The 24,661-nt window shown below is 43.1% G+C and overlaps 1 protein-coding gene across 1 annotated transcript; it reads right to left on the bottom strand.

Annotated features, from left to right (window-relative positions):
• Window positions 1-984: 984 nt before the first annotated feature.
• SLC35A5 (solute carrier family 35 member A5) lies at window positions 985-24,212 on the bottom strand. The gene is made up of 7 exons (XM_063126914.1): window positions 24,141-24,212; window positions 18,370-18,522; window positions 16,831-16,929; window positions 14,355-14,488; window positions 10,131-10,198; window positions 8,145-8,934; window positions 985-4,522 (listed from the first exon to the last, which is right to left on the bottom strand). Exons 2-7 carry the CDS (start codon window positions 18,497-18,499, stop codon window positions 4,454-4,456), a joined length of 1,290 nt encoding a protein of 429 aa, XP_062982984.1. The 5' UTR covers window positions 18,500-18,522; window positions 24,141-24,212; the 3' UTR covers window positions 985-4,453.
• Window positions 24,213-24,661: the final 449 nt, after the last annotated feature.

The following is a 24,661-nucleotide window of genomic DNA, read 5'->3' as shown; positions in this document are numbered from 1 at the left end:
AGAAGAGTGGAAAATGCATTCTTTCATGCACAATCTGCAGGTGGAGAGACAAGTGTTTCAAAGACTCCCTATAATGGATTCATGTTAACCTGCAAAACGTGTTAGACAGATTTATACGCGTAGACTTTTTATGGGAGGAAATTCTCAGGGAATACTTAAATAAGCGTCTCTTTCCCTTTTGCTTCCTTAACTGAAGTGTAATCTGAAGCTAATGGTCTCTCACAAATGCTTCCTGGAAACATCTTGCCAGCGAGGACAGCCTTAGTGTTGGCCAAAGTGAGGAGACCAAAGCAATTAAAATACACATTACATTGCAGTGAAAAGCACTAAAAGTACATTGCACTGCAGTAGTCCTGACACTTTGGGTGGGTTTGGTTCTAGGCATTTCCTTGGCAAAACAAGCTATCCTCCATTCATGAGAAAAAAAGCACCTGGAATCTTCATTTGCATGTAATTTTTTACTACATTCCAGAAGAGCCAAATAAAACAGAAACTCTCTCTAGCCCAAAGCCGATCTACATGTTATACTGGCAAAGACATGTTTCCTAAACGTGTTTGCCAGATAATATGAATACAGGATTAGGGGGAGGTTGAAGGCGAGCACTGGCAACTAGGAGTGTGCTTCACTTTCCCCGCATCTCCTAATTCTACCTAGAAAATGCCCTCCCAGGTCGTTTCCCCCTGCAGTCTGGTTTCTTCTAGTGTTGGGAAGGGAGGAAATAGTTTAACAAAACCCATGTATCAACAGCCATGCAGAAGTTTTCAGGCAAGAACTGGATGCAGGAAAGATTAAGCAGCCCTCTCCCACTTACCCATTCCTCCTGTAAATGTCTCAGCCCCCATATGAGCATTACCAATCCTTAAAAACTAGCCTTTAGATTTCTGCTTTGTTGCAACTTTGGAAAGTTATGTATTTGCCACTTGCTGTAATGCATCCTCTACCCCATGACCACAAAAAAACAAAAACAAAATCCATTCACTTGGTAAGCACACTGCGGTTTATTTGGCCCTGTGACATACTAGTCTGCATGGTAAAAGAATTCAAACTCAACACAAGAAGTCCCATATTTTTGTTAATCCCTGGCACTAGTAGGCTTGCAGGCAGAGTTTCTCAAAAAATACACTTGATTAAAAAAAACGTTGCTCTCAGGGAGCCCACATTCTGTTACATTAGCAAACACTGGAACAATTTCTTTAGAAGCCAGAAAGGCTATCACAATGTAAAAGAAGAGCTAATGCACAATTAAATACACTGCCAACATAAACCACAAATGATCCAAAGCTGTTCTTGCATTAGAAACAATAAAACCATTCTTAAATAGTATTTCTGAAGAATTGCTATTAAGATAAATTATAAGCCAAGTTCAAAAGGATGCTCCGCTAAGACAGTTCCCAATGTTGCAGGAGGGTCACAGAAGAACCAATGTTGCCCAATGGACTTTCCATTAATACACAACACAAACATGTGTGCAATTAATAGCAGCACCTTAGTATCGTCACCACACCACTGGAGTGGAGTGTTTGCTTGTCTAGCACTTTCATACATTACAACTCCTAGTAGTTATCCAAGACAGGTACCTGACAGGACTTCTGCCCCTCTTTTTGCAAATGGGAAGTTTGGCAGGAAATGTACAACTGAAGGAGTGGAAGACTCACATGACAATTCAAGCATTACCAAGACTTCCAAATTGTACCATGGAAAAGAATGGTAGACACATTTAAAACCCCATTCGTACTGTTTCTTTATACATTTTCTGAACTCCAAAACTTACTGAACCCCAGTTTAGCTACAAAATATTCAGCTTCTCTAATCCTATTCAAAGAAAGGGTTGCATTCCTTGTTATAGTTTTGAGGGTAGTACAACTGCTGATCTTCATTGCATTTTATTTCATCAGACCGAACGTCTCTTTTGCCCACTTTGGTCCCTGGGCTGCACTTTTACACATTTGCAATAGAATATACACACAGGAAATTGAGAGGACAATATAACAATATCATAATAAAAAAGTGTTGTCTTAAACCAAAATCAATCAGTGCCTATGCTTTTGGAGGCAGTGCCTTTTTGCGAGCCTGCATTAACCAAGTATTCAATCTATGCTTCAGCTACATTTTGGGAGTTATGTATCTTAGAGATAGGAGGCAACACTAAATCCCCCCTTTTTTTGGTTGCATCCTCAAAAGGAAAGATACAGAGATTTACAGAAGCCAATGCTTTGTACTAATGGAATTACTGAGTTAATTTAAATTTCTTGTATTTGGGGCTATAATGTTTTAATTTCCCCCCCCCCCCCACTGATTAAGACCATGTGGGTCGAAACACGTTTGGGTTAATTGTATGCTTCATTGGGTTAATTGTATGCTTCATGTTTGTGGGCTATTTAGTTTATATTTTAATTGTATGTTTTTGTTAAATGATTAAATATTTTTCTGGACAAATTATTTTATTTTAGTATGTATAGCTCCATTTGAATTCTGAATGTTGTTCCATATCAGTTTCCTTAAACCCTTTTTGTTTTCTCAAAAGCCAGACTGGGACACTAAAACCAAAATCAATCCAATCATGGGGAGGTACTAGAGCTTGACATTTGCAAGTGGCAAACTAAGGGGACAACATTCTTTGTAATGTCTCTCCAGTCCTTGTGAGGAATTTGCAGAGAAGATAATACTGCTTTAATGAGAATCGACATTCCTAGTATAAAGCCAGGAAATGGAGTCCTCACAAGGGACACTACTCAAGGTCTGGCCTGCACTAGCTTTTTTCAATAATGCATGGGACAGATCCTGAGGGAAAGGCACCTCCACTGTATGCAACATCTGGATTACAAATATTCATGACCAGCTTGCCATTAGTCATTTGCCCAGGAAAGGGTGACTAAGTAGCACAGGAAAATAGCAATTCCTTTGGGATGCATTGCTAGCCACCATTTCAACATACCACCCAGGCCATTTTCAGAGAGAATAGTAGGCAAGTAGACTGGTCTGCAGAATATTTTGCAGAATGTGAAACGCTAATTTGCAAGGCTGATCTTGACTGTGTATTTTTCAACACAGGAAGAGTTAAGAGTGTTGTGTTTAAAGGCATGGGGAAATTCATCATAATACATCAATGTCTATATAGCAATAATAAAATGTGACTCTCAGTGGTACTGAATGAGATGTGCAAGCCACTTTAGAATGAGAAGTGTTATTATTCTGCTGTCGACTGAAAAAGTACATTATTACTATGATGGCACCAAAAATACACAACTGGACATGGTGTTTCTAAGGATCTGTCAGCTGGATGGCTCCTTTGGTTTGAAAGGATGAGGAAGAAAGTTATTTTGAGCCTGTATAAGAAGCACTAGATGTCCAAATGACATCTCATACTCAAGATTATGGAGAACTAATACCCAATATAAAACCTAAGCACCTTACAACCCTAGCAGCCCTGTTTTTGATGAGCAATCTGCAAGGCTTTGGACAGGACCTTACCTAATATATTGTAATTTCATCCACCACCGAGAGCTACTTCACACATTACATTTTTAAGCTGCTCCTGTAAAACATTTCACATATATATCTAAAAATGTAATTGTGCATGTGAGAGCACATTTTCAGCTGTGCATATCACAGAGGTAATCATATCCAGGAACCGTGATTAGCCATGGCTCCCTGCAGCATATACACCTGGGGCAAAGACTCATTTGCCAGTGCTTAATGTATGAAGCACTCCCAACATATGAGTAAATGTCATTGTTTCATCCCTACAAGTTTGTGGCATACTGAAATTCAAATACAGTTTGAGGGCTGGGCCTCTGGAATGCTGTAAGGTAAGCAGCTTTCATGACTCCATCAACCTATCCTTCCTTAACGTCAGCTTTGAACTGAGGTACCTTGATCAGCTTTGGTGGCATTCAAGTCTCTTGATACACACGGTTCAAGGTAATGCTTTCAATTCTACCTCTTGGCATCTAAAGCCTTCTGAAGTCCCTGGCAATTGCTTTCCTGCTGCAGAAAATCTTCACCTTAATGGGATCAAATACATAAGTGCAACTCTACTGGATTAGACCAAAAGCTTATCTAAGCCCGATATCCCGCCTACCATAGTCAGATAGCTATAGTAAGCCCACAAGCATGACCAGAGGACAAGAGTCTTCTCCCACCATTACTCCACAGCCACTGGCATTCAGAGGCATGCTGTCTTTGATCCTAGGGTAACATAGAGCCAACATGACCTGTAGTCACTGATAGTCTTATCCTCCATTAATTAGTCAAATCCTCCTTTTAAATAATGAATATATTGTTTAGCACAGTTTAGTGACAAAACCATTCAAATCCCACTTTAGTGAAAAAAGTAAACAAATGTTCAACCTTTGTTAGTCATGGAAAAGGCTTCCCGCCCCCACATCCCCTACAGTAAAACATGATTCTCTTGACAAGTGGCGCCTGGACTTCCAAGAATCCAAACCCTTCCTATAAGGTCTCCTCCTCCGAATCATGATCACTGTCTAGCTTGGTAAGTCTCTCAAGTTCTTCTCCATCCTATAAAAAATAAGAGGGGAAAAGACAGTGAAAAAATGACATTTGCCTGGGTTTTGTTAAACACTTTCAATGCATAATAAATGAGGTGCTAAACTGGACACAATAAATATTTCAGTTTTGTGAAGTTATAACAATTAGTAGAGGAATGCATTCTTGATACTGCCCCCGCCCCTGTGATAGGAATCACTTTCCCCATGGATCTTTTGGAATTTCTGCAAGGTCTTTTTATTTGGGTGGGTTTTTTTATGGCCAGGATTCAGATGGGAGGGGGAGAGAGGTAGGTTTTAACGGATAATTCACATGTGCAATACAAGGCACAACGGCCCTTTGCTAACACAGCAACTGTTCCTCTTACTAGGCATGTTCTGTTTCAGCTTGTAATAAATGCACCACTCATTTTAAAAACGTTCATCCCTCTTAGCAAAGGTCGTTTCCCTTAGGATGGGTCAGATTAGACGCTGAAACAAATAAATACTGGACCAGGACACAAAAAATACAAGGTGTGAGGTATGTGATGCTGACTCCAAGTTTATATTGGCGCTTATGAATTCAAAATACTTATTGAGCCCAAATTATCTATAAATATGTGTTGTTACTGCCAGCTTTTTGTAACAATTTATTAATTAGCAGAACGTCATGTAATAAGACAGATTAGAAATGGTATGGTACAATAGGTGACAGTTGTCCACCTCTGAATGTCCGTAGCAGAACTTTCATCATTTGCTCTGAAAGGCTCCAGCATAAAGTTTGTGCAATTGCTAAGCTCAATTAATAACAAATGGCTAATTTAAAATAATAAACCACAATCATAAAACACAGCAGCTGTATTTTAATTCTCTTGCGGATGGGAACTCTACATATGTCTACCCAGGTCAAGTGTGTATTGGATTGCAGCCTAATAGCGCAATCCGATCCATATCTTCTCAGAAGTAAGTCTTCCTGGGTTCAATGGGACTTACTTCTAGGTAAGGGTGTATAGGATTGCAACCTATAGATCCTTTGTAGGCTACACAAGGAGTGAGCAGAAAGTAGATCTCCAGATGTTTTGGACTTTAACTCCCAGCATTCCTGACCATTGGCCTCACTGCCAGGGGCTTCTGGGAGGTTCAAGCCCAAATCATCTACCTTCTGTCTATCCCTGAACTATACCATAGATCCTACAGTATTCACCATTTGTCTTACTGTGCTACCTCAATCTCTGCTAATCCTTTGTTTTGGAATATATCCATTGGACTGTCCATTCCTTTTTCAGGTAAGTGGCGTGTCAGCATTTCATAGGATACTGCTGATTTTCCTGCATTGGTTTATTTATATGTTTATATAAAACATTACATCCCACCCTCTCGCTGTTTGTGCATCACTCAGGGTGGCTAACAACAATCAAAAGCCTTATGCAGAACTTGATTTCAGCAACGGGATAGAAAAAAATTCTGCATTATTTATTTGCCTGCAATGGCCCCATACAAAATGTGAAAGAAAGGAAAGAACAAGTAGGGAAACTTTTTAAAGCTTTTAAACTGTTTTTAAATTTTTGTATGTTAAGGATTTTATATTGTTTTGTATTGTAATTTTTGACTATTGGGTGGTATAGAAATTAAATAAATGAAATCTAAGATTCTGTCTGCAGATGCATGTGGGAAATGCTACAGTCCCCTCCTTCTATGGCAGCCTTCCTCAACCTGGGGCGCTCCAGATGTGTTGGACTGCATCTCCCAGAATGCCCCAGCCAGCTGGCTGGGGCATTCTGGGAGTTGTAGTCCAACACATCTGGAGCGCCCCAGGTTGAGAAAGGCTGTTCTATGGGGAGGTGATCCCTTTCAGGAGCATACAAATGTTATTTGCAGAATGGCTTTAAATTGTCAGTAGTGCCCCCTGGTGTTCAAACTGTATATAAAAAGGGGGTACAATATAACTCAAAAATTAAGCACACTTAAGCCCAATGCGTGAAATCAACGGGCTTAAGCATATTTAATTATTATTATTATTATTATTATTATTATTATTTATTTATTTATATAGCACCATCGATGTACATGGTGCTGTACAGATTACACAGTAAATAGCAAGACCCTGCCGCATAGGCTTACAATCTAATAAAGTTGTAGTAAACAATAAGAAGGGAAGGAGAATGCAAACAGGCACAGGGAAGTGTAAACAGGGAAATTTAACTGTGCATTGGATTGTGGCCCTGCCCCCAGCGTAGTTTGAGAATATAAAGGCTGCTTTAATATGAACAAGAACTGTATTTGGAAGTGATGAAATGTTCCTTAAGACACATAAACACAATTCTCTCTCTTTTTTTAAAAAAATATCTGTCACAATTACACAATGCTAAAATTCTTGGGTGGCTGGAAGCCTAGGGCTAAAAATATTGCAAAGTTTACTGCATCGTATGCCAAATTTCAGGAACAAGGAAAGTTGAACTCCTTAAATCCGCTTGCGATCAAAAAACAGTCTGCAATCCCTGGCTTTAAAACTAATCAAAATTATTGGGTTCAAATGACCAGATTTCCTCTTCAAACTCTTTTTACTGTTGAGGAAGGGGATTATTGTTTGAGACAAGGCCGTACTATGTAAAATAAGTACTTTGTCTCAATTATTAAATAGAGACATAAGGCGTGCAAAGGACATAAGGGGAGCCTAGTGGTGAGCAAGTGGTAGGATCAGGAAGGGAGCTCCCAGCAGTGGCACAAGCGAACAATTTGTTCTTTCACTCCGGTGGTGCGAGCTAACCATACACCCTGCAACAAAGCAGCAGCAGCTATACCAGCAAAGCGGAAAAGTCGCTATGTGGTGTGGCTATGCTGCATACAGCAACGGTCTGCAGCACGGGCTTCTCCTCCAAGGCAGGCAGAGAGAAACAGGGGCATTCGGGGCATTTTCTACTACATCCTAACAGCTAATGGAAGCTGCCTCACCTCTCCATACTGCTGCTGTTTTTGTGAGCAAATAACTACAATGGGTTTGGTGGCAAGCATTTGTAGAAGGGAGACCAGAGCCACACATTTCTAGAAGAAAGACCAGAGCCACACACTGTAGCAAATGCTTTTGCTTAAGTCACAACAACTGCAGTTGTAAGATGGAGTCAGTCAGCCTATGCAACAGTCTCTAAGGAAAGCAGCTAGGCTGCTCACCAGTGCACACTACCGTATTACACCTGTAATACCCACACGGATTTTTGAGTTGCTTTCAGGGCTCAATTCAAGGACTTTAACCTTTAAAGTCCCAAACACCTTAGGGCTTGGCTCCCTAAGGACCTGGCTGTCTGGTTATGAACCTGTCCAGGTATTAAGATCGGCAGGAGAGGCCCCTGTGAGAGTTCCATTACTCCCAGAGGCCTGTTTGTCAGGCATGCATGAGAAGGCTTTCTTCTGTCTCCCTCCCTAAACTGTGGGATGTGCTCATCCAAGGACTACGATTGACACCCACCCACCTTTGGGGCTTTTAGAAAGGGTGTGAGAATGCATCTTTTTAATCTAGCCTTTTAAATTATGCTTCTGTTTTACTGTTTTTGATGTTCTTTTTATTTTTAAAGTTTTTTTAATGGTTGTGCACTGCCTTGCTACAAATAAGGCAGTATATAAATGTTGCTCATGACAACTGTCACCTTTCAAAGCCTTACCCCGCTGGAGCGCTCCCAGGCACCTCCGTTGAGTTTGCTCCTCTCCCACTGAGCAGTATGTTCCACACACCGGGGGCTGCTGCAATGGTAGATAAATATAGACAAAAGTACCACAGGAGCTTCCAAGAAGAACTCCAGAGAAGGCTTGAAGTCAAAAACAAAGACGGACACTGTGGTGATGATCACCGTGGTGACCTGTGCAGTCAGTACGTGAAACATGTTGTCTCGGAACTTCAAGATGAAAGCCACCGAGAGCCCCAGGAAGGCGGTGACAAAAATAAGTGCCACTGAGAACACGTTGTGTCCATAGAAGAACCCACAGTCTTCAATCCGGCGCCTATTTTCGGGGCGCAGGCTCAGCATCAGCCCATTGAACATTGCTCCAAAGAGGTACAGCTTGGCGTTCTGTACAAAGATGTTTTCGCTGAACTGGCCGCCTTCTTTCAGTATCTTCTCATTGTAGATGTTGGCCAGGGCAGAGATGAAACACTGCACTAGGATGAGCAGATGTCCCAGCCCAAGGCGGACGGTTCTCAAGGCCCCCGTGGCAGTAGTGACATTCCAACTGAAGCCAGGGAAGAACCATCTGGCTGTGCAGTTCTCTCTTCCCCAACATTCTTCCTCCGGCTTGGTGTACTGCAGGCAGCTGTTAGAATGGCTGAAAAAGATGTCATGATGAAACCCGTGCACAGCCAAGCTATGCTTGTCGTTTCCTGTCCCTGCAGTCAGCGCTACGATAGACAGGAACAAAATCAGAAGAGAGGCCCACTGCACCCAGGAGAGCTGCCGCCTGCATGTAGAGAAGAAAGATTATACAGCTTATACAGACAGGTATGGAGCAACCCAACAAGTCAATCCCAAAGAGCACAAGTGATGGGCAGAAAGCATACACCCATCTTCATTACAGTTGCATGAAGATCTCCTCCCAGTACACCAGGCAACAAATCAGCACTAGGATACATAACCCCAAAGACAAAACACTGTAAGCATGCTAGATTCAAGGCCTTGGGTGGCAACCAGCAGTTTCAAACTTAAATCTCTCTCAAAGACTCAATGCGCACATTGAATTCTTTATTTGTTGAAACTGCTCTAAAGATGGGACAGTATCCATCCCTGTCTATAGACATCTTTGCTAGAATATCATGACAGACTCCCAAAGCAACTGTTTTGGGAGCCCTTAAAGCAATCTGCAAAGGAGGGGATGGATTAAGTTTACAGGGATAGCCTGAGATGGTAACTGAAGGCAGCTGATGGAGCAAATGTAGGCAAACTGCACTCAGAACACTAAAGAAAACAGACTACAAAGGATGGTGGGTTTATCAGCTCCAGGGCCAGATTCTTCAGTGATGGTGGCAGAATTTGTGCCTCCTGTATAGGGTTATTTGCAGCCCAATCCTAAAACAGTTTACTCAGATGTAAATCCTGCCTGCTTCAATGGTACTTACACCTGTGTGTGTGTTTAGAATTCCAGCCTTAGTCATCACTGATCAGCAAAGCTCAAGGACAAGCAATCTGAGAAACTTTCATAGGCACAAAAACAAAAAGGACAAGTAAGCTGACCAAAAGACTGAGTCCAAGGCAGAGGTGAGGTCTGAGCCCCAACACATTAAACAACTCCTTTGGATCCACAGGTTTCAGCACCAGCAGAAACCTACTTCACAGCAATCCCAGCTACTAGTAAGAAAATGAGTGAATTAAAAAAAAAAGTGAGAGGGATAGGACACCTTCGTGGTTGCCAAGGAATGGGTCCAGAAACATATTGGGGTCCATGGGCACCATATTCCCTACCCCTGCCATAGCTAAAGAACTAAGAACTGCCACTATCAATGGTATGTTCAGGCTAAAAATATGGCCAAACTTATTTTGACTTTCTTTTAATTTCAAATACCTGTAGCCTCTTGCTTGAAAGAGAACTTGGCAAATTTTTAATACCAAGACAGGAAACACAGAAATAACAAATGCAAACACACTTCTATAGCTACTCACTTCAGCACTATTCTGAACAGGAGAGCTGTTGTTATGATGACAAAATTTGAGAACAGCACAGCCATGGCCTAGAAAAAAAAGGTGAGTAAAGTTACAAGCCAAACGTAGCCTAATAATAGGATATCTATCATCCTACAATCTTCTTTTATCAAGAAGGGCAGCACCATACCTGACAGCATAACCAAGACTTATCACAGACCACTGCAAGGGAAAAAAAGAGTCTAACATCCTTTTCAGCTGTCAAAAAAACGGCCAAGAACAGGCCATTGATTGCACTGAACTGGTTTTCTAGAAAAGCTATGAAAAATGACAGAACTTTTCCAGGAAGGAAAGAAGAAATATAATTATCACACTTCTTTCTTGTAATGTCCAAAGGGGACGACGACTGATGGGTTGCATCCTATGCTCCCCATCCATTCCTGGGAGGCTCTTTGATCCAGGGGAGGCTTCCACGAAAGGAAGGTGGGAAAGGGGTAGCACAAGGATGTTTCTGTCCCCTTGAGTCCAGTGATGATTCAGAATGGACAGACTGCCTGTTCCAATTGACACAGGTGTCTGTTTGGGCAGTCCAAACACCATTACGGATGTCCATATGATGTTGTCTGCAAAAGGCAATGAGTGCACAATGAGTGAAGTAAGTTCTTTGCTCCATTGGTAGACGGAGACTTTCCATTCTATATACAGCTAATAATTAATCATTCTGGATTCCAGTCAAACCTGAACTTCAGCGCTGTAGTGGGATTCTGAAACATCCCTGCCCAAAGATCATCCAGCAGTTCTTGAAAAAAATCCTCCAGAATTTGTCCAATAGGACAAACTCACATCTTTACCAGAATAGCTCTTCTGCCCAGTTACTATTGGACTCACTCACAGGGAGCATCTTCCAAAATTTAGCCTGCCTTTCTGCTACCGCATCGTAAATCTATTTGTTCTTCAGTAGTAAGAGAAGACAAATGCTCCCTACTGCTATTGTTCTAGGCCAGCGGTGGCCACTTAAAAATATTCCATGAGGCCATTTTGATCTTCAGAGGGTGGTCTTGGAAATGTGGATATATTTGCTACATGATTGTCACAAGTGGTCAGGCTCCATAATAAAGTTGGCAGCATGCATTTCCAAATTAAAGAAAACAGCTACATAAACACAGAGTTACATAATACATACAAATATGTATATTTACAAACTACATTCAAAATCAAGAAGAGAGATGAAACATTCAGGTATGGAATATCTCTACTAAGGAAGCTCAGGCATAACCAGTCATTTGTCCCCAACCTCTCTCTCCTCTGTCCCACACACTTCAGCATTTGTGACATTACTTTAAACCAGAATTTCCCATTACATCTGAAATGTGGTTTCATCTTATTTATTGTATGTAGAACTACCTGATATACCTAGCGTTGCTTGGGCCCCCTAAGATATATGTCTGCGAGGTAATCATCTTAAAGTAGTAGGCCAGTGCTAGGCCTGTGAGTTAACTTTTAAATTAATTAAATTCTTTTCTTTCTTTCTCTCTCTCTCCCGATGCAGTCCAGGGCTGGCTTAAAGCCACAGCACTCCGTGGCCCACTCAACCATCTTCTGCTCAGGGCTCTTGGCAGGTGCTGGGAAGTTTCTGAGGATGACTGGGTTGAAGGCCTGCACCTGCCTCGGACTGTGCTTCTCACCCACCAAGTGCTCCAGCAGGAGGCTGTACTGAAGCTCTAGGGCCAGCAAGTCTGGCCGAGCTGGTCCATGTTGCACTGCACTATCGGTACCCGTAGGTAGGTCATGAGGGAGCCAACCGGCTGACTGACTGACAGTTAGCTCAGTCGATGCTGTCAGCGACGGGGCCGGAGCTGCACCCTCCCGCTCCCGATGGTGCCTAGTGACCAAGGCAGCCAGCCCCAGCGCTCCCCCTTCAGGTCCAGGATGACAAGCCACTTCCAGATGATGGCTGCCAAAGCCCGGTAAATCTTCCCTCCCGTCCAAGGCATGTTGGGTGCTGTGAGCGCAAGCCTAGCTACAATACAACCCAGCTACTGAGACACTGCTAGTTCATCTGGACAAGAATAAAAGTAGGACAAACTCACTCAATAAGACTCGATGGCCTTATAGGACCCTTCCAACTCTACTATTCTATGATTCTATGATGGAAAGGAGGGCCACCTACAGTTTCCTGACGATCATAACTTGGCAGAGAAAGCCTGTGTGGGATAGTGGTTAGAAAGTTGGACTGGGAAGACTTGGGTTCAAGTCCCCACTTAGCCATAAAGCTCACTAGGTGAGTTTGGGCCAGTCACTAACTCTCAGCCTAAGCTACCTCACAAGGTTGTTGGGAGGATAAGGCTCACGTTTGCCACCTTGGGCTCCTTGGAAGAAAGGGTGGGATATAAAAGCAACAAATGAACTGTCTACAATACTGCGCTCCTCGAAGCCTTCCACTTGTTCTCGTGATCCGATTCCTTCTCGGGTCTTTATTAATCTTATCCCTGCTATCCTCCCTTCCTTGCTTCATATTATTAATTTTTCTTTGTCCTCTGGTTCATTTCCTTCTGCTTTTAAACATGCTACAGTCTCTCCTATTCTCAAGAAACCTACTCTTGATGTGCTTTCTCTATCTAACTACCGACCTGTCTCTTTGTTGCCTTTTGTTTCAAAGATCCTGGAGCGTGCGGTCTACTCTCGTTGTCTTGATTTTCTTTCTAGTAACTCTGCTCTGGATCCTTTTCAATCTGGATTCCGTCCTTTGCATTCCACTGAAACAGCCCTTACTAAGATTACCAATGATCTTCTTATTGCCAAGTCTAAAGGCCTTTATTCTGTTCTTATTCTCCTGGATCTTACTGCAGCCTTTGACACAGTTGATCATGATCTTCTTTTGGATTCCCTTCATGACCTCGGATTTTGTGGCTCCTTCTATAACTGGTTTGCCTCCTATCTAGCGGGTCGCTCTTTCAACGTGTTGGCTAATGGCAGCTCGTCTTCTTTTTTCCCCCTTTCAGTGGGGGTTCCGCAAGGCTCGGTGCTTGGCCCGTTGTTGTTTTCTTTATACATGTTGTCCTTGGGTAATCTTATTCAATCTCATGGCCTCCAATATCATCTGTATGCCGATGATACACAATTATATCTTTCATCTCCGGAACTTTCTCCTGATGTTCATGATCGTATCTCGGCATGTCTTTCAGATATCTCAGCTTGGTTGCTTCATCGTCGTTTGAAACTTAATATGGCAAAGACTGAATTGCTTGTTTTTCCTCCTAAACCTTCTCCTCATCTCTCATTCTCTCTTACTGTCAATGATGTCACACTTACTCCAGTCAAGGAAGCTCGTAGTCTTGGCTTTATATTTGATTCCTTGCTCTCCTTTATTCCTCATATAGAGGCAGTAGCTAAATCCTGTCATTTTTTCCTGTATAATATTGCCAGGATTCAATCATTTTTATCTGTCTCTTCTGCCAAGACTCTTGTTCATGCATTGGTTATTTCTCGGTTGGACTACTGCAACCTTCTTCTCACTGGCCTTCCTTCTTCTCACATCAGTTCATTGGTTTCTGTTCACCACTCTGCTGCTAAGATCATCTTCTTGGCTTGCCGCTCTGACCATGTTACTCCACTTCTGAAATCTCTTCATTGGCTTCCAATTCACCTCAGAATCCAATACAAACTTCTCCTGTTAACCTACAAAGCTTTTCACTGTCTAGCTCCTTCCTATCTTTCCTCTCTCAACTCACACTATTGCCCCGCTCGTGCTCTTCGCTCCTCTGATGCCATGTTTCTCACCTGCCCAAGGGTCTCTACTTCCCTTGCTCGGCTTCGTCCATTTTCTTCCGCTGTCCCTTACGCCTGGAACGCTCTACCAGAACATTTGCGAACTACAAGTTCAATCGCAGCTTTTAAAGCTCAACTAAAAACTTTTCTTTTTTCTAAAGCTTTTAAAACTTGATTTTGATCTGACTTTTATACTGTTAGTTTTACTCTACCCTGTGCCTGTTTGGTGCATTCTCTTCCCCTTCTTATTGTTTTATTATGATTTTATTAGAATGTAAGCCTATGTGGCAGGGTTTTGCTATTTTGTTGTTTTACTCTGTACAGCACCATGTACATTGATGGTGCTATATAAATAAATAAATAATAATAATAAATAAGTAAATTAGTACCGGCAACCTAGGAAGAGATAGGACACACTCACAGTCCACGAGACCCTTGAGCAGAGAGAACATCTTGCATTTCTGAAGTGTTACTTACCGGATCAAGGTAGGATAACACATAGAAGACAATCAGGTTATCCAGAAAATAAAGAAAGGCAGGGATTGACCACTTAATGTAGCTATACAGTTGCCTCCAGGAGCTGCAGCCAAATCCACTATGAGAATATCCTCCTAGAAAAGGAATACATTAGGCAGAGAGAGGAAAGAAACAGTTAAATGCATATATTATTAACGTGTAAGTACAATTTCCTCAATCTCTATTATTGTTAGCTTAGAAAGATGCACAAAGTACCAGAGACAGAATCCTTAATAAAATCACAGTTTGGGAATCTATTAGGCAGAGTCAAAAATGAAAATATTTTGTATTTGGCAGAATCCACCATGCTTTCATGGAAAGATATTTCAACTACACACTTGAAGTCATGATCTCTGAAATTCAATCCTCATCATCACTGGCTTTTTGGTCTGTCTGCTAAGACCAAATTAAAAACATTTTCTCCAAAGTGTTAAAGATGTTTACATGGCAATTTTACTACATACTCATTGCATGTTAAGTCAATGGTGTGAAATAGTTCTTAGGCGAAAATCAGAAGCCTATCATGTCAGAAAGGCTAGTTTTCAAGTCTGGCAACCTTCTATTTTTCTTTTTTATAAAGAAGATATAGTTCAAACAAAACCTTACCGCACGAAAATGACAAACTGAAGTCACAGTGGGTTAAATCCAATATCATGCTAGCAAAATTTAACTTTCTTTCTCTCTCCTCACCCCCACAGTCAACCTGCATGCCCCCAAAATGTGTTCCAGAGGGCTGGGAAACCCTTCAGAGCAGAATTTGAGGAAATGTGAGGGTGTATTGTGGGGGACTCTCCCATTCTCGGTTCCACTGATGGTCGCAGTTCCTTCAGTGGAATGACAACTTTGGATCCAACCAGTGTAGGCACTTCTATCATGTGACAAAGTGTGAACTGTCCCTGCCAGGTAAGTAGGGATTACATGGAAGCTCCAGAGTACCAGTTGTTGGGAGCAACAGTGGGAGAGCGTTATTAGCCTTTAAGCCAGAAATTGGGAACTTCTTTCACCATGAGGAAGAAATGAATTTTGGAGAAGCCCTCAGGGCTGTATTTCAGTGGTGGGGTAGGGGGCCAAAGCCAAATGCGCCATGGCCAAAAATACAAAAACAAAAAACAAAAAAACAAGAATATTGTACTTTAAAGCTTACTGTCAGTAACCAAGCCTTAAGACATGTATTTGAACAATTTATGATGGGGGAAAATCTACACAAAAGCTGGGAAATTACAATATGATTGGTGGTTGGGGGAAAGGGGTACGGGCCTCTGGGAAAATCCAGAGGGCTGGCTTTGGCCCTCTGGCCTGAGGTTCCCAAATCCTGATTTAAGCTATCTTGTAGGCTTGTCATAAGCATCAGGTGGGAAGATGGACTAGATGCACTGATCTAGCAAGAGCTCTTCTCATGCTCTTAAGCCCACTGAACAACTTGTTCTGGTATATAGTGGCTACTAACCCAAGGGTATGTGTTCACCTAACTGGATTTTTGAAAGGGCTTTCCTACCTGCCCCCTTTGACTAGCAGAATTTCATGGCCCCCTCCACATCCCCTCTCAAGGGGCAATTGTTCAGGAAACTCATGCCTTCTTGGATTCATGAACTATTTATAGAGCTCTCTGGAAATAGGGAAACTGACTAGCAAGCATTTCACTTCATAAAACACACACACACACATATGTTCTTTAGTGCCATTATGAATCCACTTAAGAATTTTTATATGCAATAATGTGGGCTACATTCCAAGGAATTATTTGTTGACTAGAAAAGGGAGATGGAAGGAATCTTCTCAAAGAGCTTTGTTAATGCACATCTAGTTGGAGCCAGAATAGCCCATGAAATGTGAATGACAACAGAACCAAAAGCAGAAAGGAGATAGCTCTTCAAGAGTCTGCTGGCCCCTTCGTTCTTAGATGATCAATCCAACAGATATCCTGGGAATAAGAGTTATTAGATATGCAGGATGGAATTACATAGCAAATACTACAGGAAGGCCAGTGTAAGGCCTTCAAAGAATATATGTGGTTTGATGGAAGATTGAAAGGCAGAATTAATGTGTTAGGGGCACATGACATCTAAGCCACATGGCAGTGAAGAAATGAAGTTAGAGATAGTTACAACCTTATTGTACTACAGCTCATTTGAATTAGTGCAGACTCATAAAACATATCCATAAAAAATCCATAAGTGTTAAAACCTTTTGCCTAGGGAGAAGCACTACAGCCATTATATTCAGTTATTGAGATTCTTCAGACCACAAACATTTCAACTACTGCAATTTTCAGTACAGTAATATTGCATCAACACAGATCCTATGTATTATGAGTAAAGAGAATGCAAAGCAGATGCATGTTACAGAAGGCCAAAATAGCACTGGTTCATAGCAAACAACTGGAGAAGACAGGCTTACAGCTAAATATCATGTAAGAACCTAACCATAACAAGCTTACCTTTCCTGGTTACCCAAAGTGCCATCATCAGACAGAGTAACAGCTTAACTAATTCTGAGCACACATTCACAGTTGCAGGAAGATAATCATACTTGTTATCTGTGGAAAGTTAAAGGGGTTATATGGAACATTACAAATGTTCAATTCCACATAAAAACCTTACAATATGCATCCTGTACATGCATGTACACTCAGCAGAGATACAGGTATGAGATTTGGATTATTAGTAGGGCTGTGCTCCACTTCACTTCAGAGCATAGAGGCAATAGCGAGGCGGCCTGATTCGCCTCCGACAAAGGTGGAGACGAAGCGGGTCGGGGGGGCTGCGGATCGAGGCGAAGAGGATCGAGACCAAGCGGATCCTTCGTCTCAATCAGGAGCGCCGAAAAAAAAGTAAGTGGGGGCTTACCTGGCACTGCTGCAGTCCATGTGGCGATGGCAGCAGAGCCAGGTAACGGGGCAGAGGGGAGGGGGGCTTACCTGCCTCTGTCACGTTCCAGCGGAGGCTTCAACTGAGGCTGAGCTCAAAATGGAAGACCAGGCCGCAACAGCAGCCTGCCCTTCCGCTTTGAACCTCGGCCTCAGGTGAAGCCGCTGTCGGAACACGACGGACACAGGTAATGGGGGAGGAGGAGGGGCCTTACCTGGCACCGCTGCCGCCATCGCAGTCCATGCAGTGATGGCGGTGGAGCCAGGTTAGGGGGCAGGGGGGGCAGGGTCTTACCTGAGTCCATTGTGTTCCAGCAGTGGCTTCAACCGAGCCCGAGGACTCAAACCGGAAGACCAGGCCGCAGCAGCCTGGTCTTCCGGTTTGAGTCCTCAGGCTCAGTTGAAGCAGCAGCTGGACTGCGACGGACGCAGGTAAGGAGGGAGGGGGGGCCTTACCTGGCACCACCACTGCCACTGCAGAGCTCCGATTCAGAGCTGGAGCTCCGTAGCGGAGCGGACCATAGGCGAATTGACGCGGGGCAGAGTGGGCCCGATCCGGAATTTGCGGATCGGGTGTGGATCGGATCGGTGGGGCCGTGCATAGGCCTAATTATTAGCAACCTCAGCTTCTATTTTCATTAAAAATTAGTCTGCAAAAAAATGGTTGCAAAATAATGCATTAAAATATGCATGCTATTTCTTTAGAAGACGTGGTAAAAAAACCAGGGATCTCAAAGAGTTTTTTGTATCCTACAAATTGCTGTGCTTTCTTCAAATCTCTGTAACCCTCACACTATGTGTCTTATGCTTGTTCACCCTTGTCCTAACTAACAGTAGTATGTATAATCACAATAAAGAAAATAAGTGCTGGTTGTTTTGCTTGATGTCACAGAAGGTTTACTGACTGCCTGGTGGGTTTACTTCAACTACTTTTGTGTAAAGCGGCTCTGGGGAAGGAATCCAGATTGCCATGAAACTCTGATGAAAAATCTAGACTCCACACATTGATATTATTTTAGCCTCATGCCACAATCTGGCAGAGAGCCTGAAACCAAATAGCATGCTGACAAATGCTGGTGGTAGGCATGTGGATTTAATATTCAAACATACCTTCATTGGCAGAGTATTTCATCAGAAGGATGCGACTTGATCCCAAGGTAACAAAGGCACCTCCTAGAAGAAACGTGTACATGGCTGACTTGGACCATCGAGCAAGCTGACTGCAGCACTTGGGCTCCATTTCGTTGTCGAGTTGTCAGTGCCCTTTGAACAGCAAAGCAAAAGACTTATCAGGTAGTTCATTTCAGAAAAACAACAACATACATTTTATTACTTTTGGAGTACTTGATAGACGGTTAGTGCTTTATTCTACATAAACTGCACAAAAGTTTTGCAGCACGTGGCTCATTTTTAGTCTCAGCTGAAAGGCAGATTCCATCTGGAGCATTTTGGGTTGGATCAAGAGATCCAAGATCCAAGTGGCAGAGGCCACCAGTGAGGGAGGAAGCAGCAGCCAGGCACCTCTCCACCGTGCTTGGGTCCAGCTCCAGCTGAGAGCCCCCTCCCTCCTGCTACCAACTGTCACTGCAGAGGCCAGCAGTGAGGGAGGAAGCAGCAGCCAGGCACCTCTCCATCGTGCCTTGGTCCAGCTCCAGCTGAGAGCCCCCTCCCTCCTGCTACCAACTGTCTCTGCAGAGGCCACCAGTGAGGGAGGAAGCAGCAGCCAGGCACCCCTCCACCATGCCTGGGTCCAGCTCCAGCTGAGAGCCCCCTCCCTCCTGCTACCAACTGTCTCTGCAGAGGCCACCAGTGAGGGAGGAAGCAGCAGCCAGGCACCCCTCCACCATGCCTGGGTCCAGCTCCAGCTGAGAGCCCCCTCCCTCCTGCTACCAACTGTCACTGCAGAGGCCAGCAGTGAGGGAGGAAGCAGCAGCCAGGCACCTCTCCATCGTGCCTTGGTCCAGCTCCAGCTGAGAGCCCCCTCCCTCCTGCTACCAACTGTCTCTGCAGAGGCCACCAGTGAGGGAGGAAGCAGCAGCCAGGCACCCCTCCACCATGCCTGGGTCCAGCTCCAGCTGAGAGCCCCCTCCCTCCTGCTACCAACTGTCACTGCAGAGGCCACCAGTGAGGGAGGAAGCAGCAGCCAGGCACCTCTCCACCGTGCCTGGGTCCAGCTCCAGCTGAGAGCCCCCTCCCTCCTGCTACCAACTGTCTCTGCAGAGGCCACCAGTGAGGGAGGAAGCAGCAGCCAGGCACCTCTCCACCGTGCCTGGGTCCAGCTCCAGCTGAGAGCCCCCTCCCTCCTGCTGTCAACTGCAACTGCTGAACTTTCCAACTAAGATTGTAGTGCCTGAGTTTGCTTTCCTTTTCCCCCTCCTCCTCCTCCCTCCCAATTCCCTTTCCTTTTGTGTCATGTCTTTTAGATTGTAAGCCTGTGGGCAGGGACTGTCAAGAAATACTTTTGTAAGCCGCTGTGAGAGCCTTTTTTGGCTGAATGGCAGCATAAAAATCCTTAAATAAAATAATAAAATAAATAAATAAATAAGTTCTGCAATAGTAATTTAAAGTGCTGCTTTGTATTCTATCAAACGTTTAGATTTTTCCCTTCATTTATATAATCTAAAATACATTTTGATATTCTTATGCTTAGCATTATAAATTAGTTTGATACTTATTAGTCTAACTGTGATCTTTCTCACTCACTCACTCCTGCCCTCCCTCCCTCACACATACACATCTTCCTAAATGTTAGCCAATTACATGCAAATAAATTCAGACAATAAAACAAAGGATGAGGAAAGCAGATATTTTGACAGAGTTCTATAACAAACTTTTCTTATAGATCAGAAAACAATTTTTTTCATATCTGCCAAATCAAGATAAGGGCACAAAACCAAAAACAATTAAGTTTTGCCTTAGAAGGAAAGGACACCTAGGACTTAATACTTTAATAGATGCTACTCCCTACTCCGAAATCCATGTTTTTGTTCTCATTCTCTCTCTTATACATAGTTGTATATTTACCTGCAAACTATTTGTGTTTAAAATGCTAAATAACAGTCAACCAAATTGCAGATTCAGGCTAATTGCTTCATGAACTGAACTGACATAGATTGATAAGTTTCTATGCTTGAAAAGCTGGCACAGCAGATGAATCTTAAGCCAACATGGGCCTTTCAATATGGTTCGCATGTGCTCTTTCAACACATCCCACAATAGAAGACTGGGAGAACTGCACAATCAATACAGGACAAATCTATCCACAAAGAGAAATAAGGTTGCACAAAATGGTACACAACAAAGAACACCTCCTCCCCTTTTTTAGGCCTTGCTTTCCACAATAATGGTATAATAGTAGTAGTAGAAATGGAAGTTTTTGTGTGGATATGTTCGTATGATTACTAAGAACTGCTTTCATACTGCATCACACTCAGGCATAATGATGCCATCAGTGAAAATTATACCTCAGTACTCACATCACAATAACCCAGGTTTGTTTGGTTTTTTAAAACCAGGGTTGTTGTGACAGTCTCCTGGTACATGCTGCCCGATTGTTTCTGCTGCAAGGGGGAGTTGCTAAACATATTACATGTTAAACCCTTGGTTCCAACTCTGGCTTGTTAGGGGAGAGACAAGCCAGAGTTTCTGGTTTGCCCATCATGGCAAACAACCTAGGCACACGGCACCCAGAGGTTAACCACTACTGCTTGCAGCAGGAGCAATTGGGCAAGGCGTTCCAGCATGTTTACTCATTTGTAACAACCCAGGGTTTAAGAATCACCTAGGTTGTTGTGAGGTGTACATTTTTAGAAGGCATACTCGAAGTATTTCCCTATTTAGTGTTACCTGCTGAGTTTGATCGTAAAGTGATAATGCAACAACCGTTCAACCATTTATAGGAGCCTTGTTAGTCTTGCTCCCAATTTTGGGGGGGTGGGGGAGAGGAAGTCTATTCATACCCTTAAACAATTCTTGAATAGTGGGAGAAATGTACCTTTGCAGTTTTTTTTATTGCACTATTCTTATTTATTTATTTATTTATTACATTTTTATACCGCCCAATAGCCGAAGCTCTCTGGGCAGTTCACAAAAATTAAAACCACAAAAAACATCCAACAGGTTAAAACATAATTACGAAATACAGTATAAAAAGCGCAACCAGGATAAAACCACACAGCAAAGTTGATTATAAGATTAAAATACAGAGTTAAAACAGTAAAATTTAAATTTAAGTTAAAATTAAGTGTTAAAATACTGAGTGAATAAAAAGGTCTTCAGCTGGCGACGAAAGCAGTACAGTGTAGCCGCCAGGCGGACCTCTCTGGGGAGCTCGTTCCACAACCGGGGTGCCACAGCGGAGAAAGCCCTCCTCCTAGTAGCCACCTGCCTCACTTCCTTTGGCAGGGGCTCACGGAGAAGGGCCCCTGTAGATGATCTTAAGGTCCGGGTAGATACATATGGGAGGAGGCGTTCCTTCAGATAACGTGGCCCCAAACCGTTTAGGGCTTTAAATGTCAATACCAGCACTTTGAATTGGGCCACACAAGTTTTTGTGTGAACTTGCTTATTTTTGCATTTTTATAGGGCCATTTAAGCACAAATGTAGAAAAAAAGGGAAGTGCTCATCTTAAGAAGAAAAGTAATAATAAAAGAAATGTTTAAAATCTATAAAATTACATCAGAGAGTGGTGTAAGGGAAAAAGAGGATTTCTTGTCATAAATGATGATTCTGTTCAGACAACACATTTTTCAACGGTGGTTTTAGAACTTCACAGCAGAGTTTTTACATCACCATTGAGAAATGTGTTGTCTGGTAGGAAAACTCCATGCAATGGTGGAGGTTTTTTGGGAAACATTCCACGCAGAATATCCACGTTGGGCAGAGGAGAGTTCCTGCACAACCTTTGAGTTGCGTGGTAGGCTCCATGGAGTTTTCTGTTGTGTTGACTTTTCCCACTGGCTACAAATTTCCCTGGCAAGAACGGCAAGTGATGCTCTAGGAGAGCAGCTGAGATTGTTTTTTCGCAGCAGTGGCTGATGGGATATCATTGGAAGGACCAGGGGAGGAGAGAGGGCAGAGGAACTGTCAATCAAATGCCGTGTTGAATTTTACTCAACTCCATGGTAGCCCAAAGTCACACATGGTGGAATTAGAACATGTTGTGTGGGGAGTACCCCCTAAAAACTCAACCACTGAGTGGAGTTTTCACACTGTGTTGACTAATGTGTTGTCTGAACTGAGCCAATGTCAGGACCACACACCACCCTTCATTTGGCATCAACAGTAGCACCAATTTCATTAACAAGGCAAAGTATCAGGTTTTGTCAACAATGACAAACGGATGCAAATACTGCTAAAATCAGTTTTGCCAGCAATGAAGCTGAAAGAAAGACATTCAAATCCCTCTACAATAATGATGTGGTGAATGTTATGCCCCCAAAACAAAAATGAAAAATTCTGATCATCTGTATAAATCTTCAGAACCTATATGTAAGAAAAGAGAAGGTGGAAAACCCACAACAACTAGTATTGCAGTGTGAACTAGACATTTGATACAGATATTGATACAACAGTCCAAAGTAGCCATATAAAAAGCTCTAATGGAGGACTTTACTTAGTATAATATATACATATTATCTACTCCTTTAACTATCCCTTCAACTAGACATTGTGATCTTAGATATGCTATGTCAGGAGATCTGGGCACCTGGAACACTACAAACTGAACTATTCCTGCATTGAGCAGGGGGTTGGACTCGATGGCCTTGTAGGCCCCTTCCAACTCTGCTATTCTATGATAAAAGGAAAGAATTAGCCAGCCTGGTGCATGCATATATGACATAATAACTAATACATATATAACACACTTCAAATGTTCAAAGAACTTTACATATCCTATCTTCATAACCCTTATGAACAAACCTCTGTAGATCAGCATTATGATCAACATATTGCAAATGAGTAAGGCTACTGCTTTTTTACTCCCCCTGCTCCTGTCCCTTTACAAACAATCTGACATAGAGCTTTTCTTATTATTTCATCTACTTGCAATGAAAAGCTTCATCTGTGAAATTTATGCATATATCAGGTTGCTGTTAAAGGGCCAAGAGCCAGGTCTATAACTCTGGCAGGCATCTCCATGCTGAGGGAACTGTGGGTTGGCTAATGTGCTTGCGGCTACAATAACATTTGAACCAGAGGCTTTGCCAATTACACTCCCAACCACATTATGCCGGCAGGTAGGGAAGGGCCTTAGTTCAGTGGTAAAGAGCACACGCTTTGCATGCAGAAACAGTTCCAAATTCAGTCCCCAGTAGTACCAGATAGGGCTAGGAAAAGCTCCTATCTGTTTAAACTCCTGGGGTACTGCTGCCAGTCAGTGTTAGCCCCACCTTCCTAAACCTGGCGCCCTCCAGTCGTGTTGGACTACAGCTCCCACAATCCCCAACCCACATGGGGAAGGGCCATCCTAGCTGGGGATAATGGGAAACACAGTCTAACACATCTGGAGCATATCAGGTTGGAGGAAGCTGGTGTAGGCAACACGGAGCCAAGTGGACCAGGGGTGTGACCCGGATATAAGGCGGCTTCCTACGATCTGGGCTCTTGGGGCAGTATTCAATGCTAGTCCTACATAAGCTAGGCCCATTCACTTCAACGGGTCTACTCTGAGTAGGAGTACCATTGGCTACGACCCTTGGAGAGCTGCCTGGGGGAGTTGCCCAACCTCATCCATTTCCCAGCTTGGGGAGGTTTGTTTGACTCCACTCCTCCAAAATAAAGAGGGCTCGTTATGGTTTAATAATAAAAGGGGAGGGGTGTTTCTCCCCCCTCCTTTTCTTTCCCTACCACCAGGCCGGTAGTCCCAGGGCTTGGTTACCTCACAATCACTGCTTCCCTCTCTATGCATCGCTTTCGCCCAGCTGGCCCTGCCTCAGGCTCCCGGTCAGTCCCTTACGCACGCGCAGAGAGGCAGCTCCTGAGTCACGTGACGAAGGCAACTGAGCAGCGAGCAAGGAGGGCCCGCTGAGATCCGAATGACGCGACGCCCCTAGAGATAGGGAAAGTTGAGAGTAACAAGCAGACGATAATGCAGCAACACGAGGTGAAACCTGAATCCTATCACCTTCTTTGAACGTCTGCAGAGTCTTTCTCCTCCATCCCATCTCAAGACTGATCCTGCAGACATTATTTACTTAATTTCTTTATGGCAGTCTTTTCACCCTGCTCTTCAGCCAAAAAAGGCTGTCATAAATAAATAAAATAAATGGTGTCTGCGTGATTAGACTTGAGATGGATGGAAGAGAAAGATTTATGATCTGGCAGCCCCTGCCCTCAGGTTTACAATTTAAAAACATGATACAGAAGGAAAAGGAATAGGGAGGGGGAAGGGGAAAAGTA

This window comes from Elgaria multicarinata, chromosome 5 (genome assembly GCF_023053635.1).
Source record: "Elgaria multicarinata webbii isolate HBS135686 ecotype San Diego chromosome 5, rElgMul1.1.pri, whole genome shotgun sequence".
NCBI lineage: Eukaryota > Metazoa > Chordata > Lepidosauria > Squamata > Anguidae > Elgaria > Elgaria multicarinata.
Note: the sequence above shows the minus strand (reverse complement) of the source record. Positions and strands in the feature narration are given on the sequence as shown.

What these genes read in the sequence shown, in the direction of transcription:
- SLC35A5 (XM_063126914.1), bottom strand. Translation starts at nt 18,499, where the DNA reads ATGGAGCCCAAGTGCTGCAGTCAGCTTGCTCGATGGTCCAAGTCAGCC. An exon ending in GAAATACTCTGCCAATGAAG is followed by an intron (nt 16,930 to 18,369) that starts GTATGTTTGAAT and finishes AACTTTCCACAG; the next exon opens with ATAACAAGTATGATTATCTT. An exon ending in CTGTTCAGAATAGTGCTGAA is followed by an intron (nt 8,935 to 10,130) that starts GTGAGTAGCTAT and finishes CTCTACATGCAG; the next exon opens with GCGGCAGCTCTCCTGGGTGC.